General features: G+C 38.9%; 1 protein-coding gene across 1 annotated transcript; it reads left to right on the forward strand.

The window, feature by feature from the left end:
- The first annotated feature begins 440 nt into the window (after positions 1–440).
- On the forward strand, positions 441–4,907 carry LOC110317051 (olfactory receptor 6B1). The gene is made up of 3 exons (XM_021191405.2): positions 441–615; positions 713–767; positions 3,883–4,907. Exon 3 carries the CDS (start codon positions 3,908–3,910, stop codon positions 4,841–4,843), a length of 936 nt encoding a protein of 311 aa, XP_021047064.1. The 5' UTR covers positions 441–615; positions 713–767; positions 3,883–3,907; the 3' UTR covers positions 4,844–4,907.
- Positions 4,908–6,365: the final 1,458 nt, after the last annotated feature.

Below are 6,365 nucleotides of genomic sequence, written 5' to 3' on the forward strand. Positions count from 1 at the left end.
TCATTTATCATACTTTATAACATCACCTTATGACATAGCCTATGACAAAGACTTCCATTTAAACCCATACTAAATTGTCACAATACCAATCTAGCTCTCATCAGCCATGGCCTCCCTAGGAGAACAGATATGGTCATTCTGTTTCCCAAAAGCTAAGGTAAAGCTCCGTGTCTGAAAGGAGATACTTAAATGCAATGCTCTGTTTTCTCTTACCCTTTCAACAAAGAATAAATAAAGCATGAGTCTTCCTAAAGTATGTGACCATAAATTATTTTCCCCCATGGAGCCAATATCAAGTACAACAAATGAGATGGCCACAGTGGGCACAAATTTCCTTGTATACCACAAGAGACTTGGGCAGCCATTGTCAATGTTCTTTCCTGTTCTGGGAGAGATGCCAAGATCTTTATGCTGTATAAAGTCCTCAGATGAACAAAGACATTCACAGCTTGATATGCTCTAGTCCAGGAAAGTACACACCAGAAGGCTATGGGAGCTTTGGCCCCAGAGTGCTGGAAGATCCAGCCAGGTGCCACACTGGACACAAATGTGGTGGTCTCAGTGTTCAGGGACATCCTCTCATATAGTCCTGGCCATCTGCTGCAAAGCAGTGGGGTAATCTGTGCCAGTTGGTTTCTTGTAGGTTTAGGAAGTGGGTTACTTGTATCTACTCAATACCTGAATTTTTTCTTTGTACTTCTTTCTATTTTAGAATCAGTGAGGAATTGTTTTTCACATTCTACCCCATCAGAGGCTGCTAAGCCAAGGTAAGTGGTCCCTCTTGCAACATCCATAATACCTAGGCAAATCTTAGGTACAGTGAAATTTAAATTGTAAATCTTTCATGCTTTTTCTTTCCATCCACTGTAATTCCAGCAACTGGACAAAATGATATCCTCATTTTCTGAAACTTATGTGCAGAGAATTATACAATAAACAAAGGGAATAGGTTTTGCCTGTTGCTTTTGAGAGAGATTTCCTGATGTTGGGTCCTAAGTAAATACCCTAATTATGACCACCACCCTTAAATTCCTATGTGATCTCTGGTATTCCTATGCTATGCACTTCTTTGTCTTTCCTATGTAAGTAAGTAGATCTTGGGATTACTTATGGTAATAGAGAGAGCTGAGTATGTTCACTTCAGTTTCTTTAACAATCAATAATTAGCTTGTGATTTTGCTCTTCTTTGTGTGTCTACATGTCTGTTATAAGCATGGCTTACACCTTGACCGTCAAGCTCTAATTTGATAACCTTGTTTTACCCAATATGTCTTGCCATATCCTATGCCATATCACTATGGTTAAATGCAAGGTTATTGTAATTCTCATGACAAACATTTAGTCATTATGTGGTTTTTGCTTAAGGAAGGCTCTTGAACTCCCTACTGCTGTGTGTAGAGTTCCCCATAATCTGGACCCTAATGAGTCTCTTTTTCCCTCCTACCATGCATCCCTTTTTAACTCATTCCTTCTCTGTTTGCCACACGCAGAGCCATTGAGCTGTTATGCTGTGCTGTCCTGACTTCTATACCTTTTTTCTTCTAGTTCATTTTCCTGAAATACCCCATTTTCTCCCTGATAGATCTTGGGATGTATTACATATGCATTTATCTTATCTATGGCACATATGACAAGCATCTCTATGTTTCATTCTGTTGTGTGTGTTTGAGGTAAAATGTATTCCTGTGTTATATATTCATTCCAGCACTAACGGTCTGTGCTTACAATAAATTTTCAGTAAAACTGGGGAACATTTTCTAGAATTATACATTTTAAATGTTTAAAAGTAGTGATGAGACTGAAATCTGACTTTCTTTGTGGGTCAGTGAGTCTAGTGGTTTATGGTGTGGCTCAGAGAGGCCTGAATGTTGGTATAATTCTAACTGCATCCCTTTTTAACTAGAAACGGTTACCACTTTGTATCTGAACTACAGTGCCTCTTCTGAGAAATTGGACTAACTCTGTCTCATTAACGTTGTTTTATGGATCAACTACTGCATTTTATGAATAGTAGTAAGCAAACTTCCCTGTACCTATTGAATGCACCTTGATTTGTTTTATAGGCTTCAGTGGAACGTTGATCCTCATCAAATACAGCAAATGCACATCTATTTCCATCTCTTTGATTGTTTAGAAAGTGCCTATGAAAACTCCCAGGTTTCCCTATGTTAGTAAATGGCAACACATCTATATATTTATCTATGATTTCTCCTTGATCTCCCCTCCCCCAATCTTCTACATCCAAATCTTTTCATTTCTGTTAAAGATTCTACATCTAAAATGGACCTTATACTCACTTCTATCAAACCAGTCTTCAGGGTCACTGGAATCATCTATTTAAGCCCATTGCACCACTCATATAGTTCACTTTGAAAGACAATTATCTTTCCATGACATAATCATGTATATGTCTTTAATCTTCTGCTTGTCTTCCATTGTACTTAGGTTTTTTATTCTTTATTATTATTATTATTATTATTATTATTATTATTATTATTATTATTATTATTTTAGCTTTGGGGTCTCATCTACTCAGTTACACTTACCTTCCTACCCCTTTCCAACTCCTTGTCTATCCACCACAGTATAGCAACAGAGGTCTTGCTTTAGCCTGGGTTTCTTTTACCTAGGTCTTCAGAGAGATGGTCTAATTAGAATCTTCTGCTTAAATGTCACCTCCTCACAGGTCAAAAGGACATCCCATTCCAGATCATATGTTGCTACTTTCTGGATTTTTAATCTTCATTAAAAAAATATCTAATGCATTTCCATTTTAGCTTAAGCAGTTACAGCTCCCAACGACCCCATCTTTGTCCTGTGAATCTGAAAGCCCGCTGACATCCCTTTCTGTTTCTCAGCACTTACTTGAGTTACACTAGGTACACCCACACACACACACAAACCAATCTAGACTCATCTTCTCTAGACCTATCAAGACTGCCTTAATACGCAGCGAGAGACCCTTCCACACTCATTGTCATCTTCCATTGACATAAAACACCTTCTGCTGGATTTTAATTTCATTTTAATCTACAATGGCATCCAGTGAACACGTGAATATTCATATAACAAAACAGGAAAATGGGTTTCAGAGAGGGCATGGTTTCAAGGGCAGAGCAACTCCATGGAAAACTTGGGATTGGAATGAAGTCCAGAGAACTCACAGGGACAAGCTTGACTCATGCCTCTTGATCATGTAACTCTCGGATAGTGATAAGTCCTTTCCATCTCCACTGCTGATAGAAAAAAAGAAACAAGTGACATATAACACTCACCCAGTTACAAGAAAGAACTTCCACAATTGTGAGCAGATGACAGCAATGAAGGCCAGTGTATCTTATGAAGTACAAAAGTGGGTTTTGCTAGTTTGCTTAGGAGGTATCCATGAAGATATTAGATAGCACATGGCTTTTGGCTTAGACTTGAACACTCTTGTCAGTGAGAATATAGCAATATACTTAATATATCTCTAACACCACATCATTAATATAGTATATAAGTAAAAATGCTTTGTGGAAAATTGAGTTAGACCATCTTATTATGGCCCATGCATCTATCTAACTCGGTGAGTCTCAACCTTCCTCATGCTGCCACCCTCTACTATAGTTCCTCTTCTATACAGTTCCAGACAAAAGCTATTTCATCACTATTCACAACTATAAATTTGCTATTGTTATAAAATGTAGTGTAAATACCTGATATCCAGGATATCTCATATTTGATTCCCAAAGGAATCTTGATCCACGGGTTAAGAACCACTGAATTCTAACCTATAATATGATATTAATAAGTAACTGTTAATGCTATAGGTACTCAAAGAATGCATGAATAAAAGATGTTTACCAGACTATGGACTCTGATCAAGTGATTCTTTTCTCTCAGAAAGGCTAGGTCCTGTGTGCTTGATATGGATGTGGAGAACCAGACACGGGTCACCAAGTTCATTCTGGTGGGGTTTCCTGGGAGCCTGAGTATGAGAGCAGCTGTGTTCCTGATGTTTCTTGTGGCCTATATTCTGACTGTAGCTGAAAATGTGATCATCATCCTACTGGTGCAGCAGAACCGACCACTGCACAAGCCTATGTACTTCTTCCTTGCCAACCTGTCTTTCTTGGAGACCTGGTACATCTCTGTGACCGTGCCCAAGCTGCTGTTCAGCTTCTGGTCCATGAGTAACAGCATCTCCTTCACTCACTGTATGATACAGCTTTACTTCTTCATTGCACTTATGTGTACAGAATGCGTTCTCCTAGCTGCAATGGCCTATGATCGTTATGTGGCTATCTGTCGCCCATTACACTACCCCACCATCATGAGCCATGGACTCTGTTTCCGCCTAGCTCTTGGTTCCTGGGTCATTGGCTTTGGTATCTCTTTGGCAAAGATCTACTTCATCTCTCGCCTCAGCTTCTGTGGTCCCAATGTCATCAACCACTTCTTTTGTGATATCTCTCCAGTTCTTAATCTCTCCTGCACAGACATGTCCATTGCTGAGCTGGTGGACTTTGTCTTGGCTCTGGTCATCTTCCTCTTTCCTCTGTCGATCACTGTTTTATCATATGGATGCATTCTGGCCACTGTGTTACGCATGCCAACAGGAAAGCAGAAAGCCTTTTCTACCTGTGCTTCCCACCTCGTGGTGGTTACCATCTTCTACTCAGCCACTATTTTTATGTATGCCCGACCCCGAGCTATCCATGCCTTCAACATGAACAAAGTTATTTCTATCTTCTATGCCATTGTGACCCCGGCTCTCAATCCTTTCATTTATTGCCTAAGGAACCGAGAGGTAAAAGAAGCTCTAAAGAAATTGATTTATTGCCAGGCCACGCGATCTGACTAGTCTCTTATGGCTGATTGGAAAGAGAAGACTGCCTTCTCTGCTGTCCTATGTCCTCTCTCTTTCAATACCCTAGCTCAAGATCATTGGTGTTAATATGAATTCATCATGTACACACCAATCTTGGCACTTGTATATATTTGTGCATGAGATCTGTTCTCTAAGGTCATACATACTATGTATATATCTATAGAATAATGATAGGCTCTTTGAATCTAATCAAACATGGAGTTTATAAGAATGTAGTTAACTAAGTTAAACGTGATGTGATATGGTGTTGTGTGGTTTGGCCTGATTTGGGTTCTGCAAGCACAAACAGTTCTGAGGTTAAAAGATTCCATGATGTCCCTCCTTTCCCATTTACCTGAATAACAGAGGAAATAGCTTCCTCAACAACTCTATTTTCTTTTTTTCCTTTTTTTTTTTTTTTAACAACTCTATTTTCTATGTGCTTGGAGCCTCTGCTGGTGCCAGAAGCTGGAAGGCTGTTCCTTAGTTCCTTCCAAAACCTTACTTTGGCACCAACTTCCTGGTGTAAGTACCACTCCTTGAGTAGCACCCTTTCTGCTAGCAAGAACAAGCTTTTATAAAGTGAATTGTACATTATATAATCATATCTTGTAGTCTGATACAATTTATGTACTTGCATTTTTCTTGAAGTGCATGTTTTCTTTCAGAATATTTGTTTATATTCTCTGATGATTAATGTAAAGTAGATGATGAATAAATCTTAAATAAGTTCAGTACTGACTCAACTAGCCTTATTAGTTCTCTTGTCTTGCAAACAAAGTAGTTTTTCATTAATCCTCCTTTTCCTGTCTTTTTGTTTTACCATGTGTACACAGATACAATAACGACATGATTTTAAGGAATGACAGGATTTTCCTTCCATGCCACTTTCATTCTCAGCTCTTTTTCTGAACTCCTATATAAAACCTTTCTGATTCGCTCTATAGATTTGCTCTATTTCACAGTCTAGCCAAGAGTGAAGTGAGTTCTGCTGTAAGCTACATTCAACATAATGGCTGTAGAGACCATAATTTAGTTTTTCTTATGGGCAGTTTTAAACATGGATACTCATTACATCCATTACAACTTTCACCTAAGTAGAAGAATCACTTTAAAAGTAAGAAGTATTTAGGAAGGATTGCTTCTTCATTCACTCATTCAGTCCATTTTTAAATAGTATTTTCCCCAAACATTAAAGAGCAAAGGTCAAAAGCTCAGGTTGCTTGATTCTGAGATCTGGAGCTTTCCTATACAGTACATGAGTCTCCCTAAGGAAAACATACCTCTTCGGCAGCAAGGAGTTGAAGCTAATTGCAAAGGGACTAAGTGGATAATGAACTTCTACAGCAGGCAATGATTAATAAAATATAGTGGACAAATGGGAAGTACAGATCTTAGGAAAGGAAAGGAATGGAAAGGGTTGAAAAAAGGGAAGGAAAAGGAAAGGAAGGGAAGGGGGAAGGGAAGGGAGGGGAGGGGAGGGAAAGGGAAGGGAAGGGAAGGGAAGGGAAGGGAA

The sequence above is a fragment of the Mus pahari genome, chromosome 2 (assembly GCF_900095145.1).
Source record: "Mus pahari chromosome 2, PAHARI_EIJ_v1.1, whole genome shotgun sequence".
Taxonomy (NCBI): domain Eukaryota; kingdom Metazoa; phylum Chordata; class Mammalia; order Rodentia; family Muridae; genus Mus; species Mus pahari.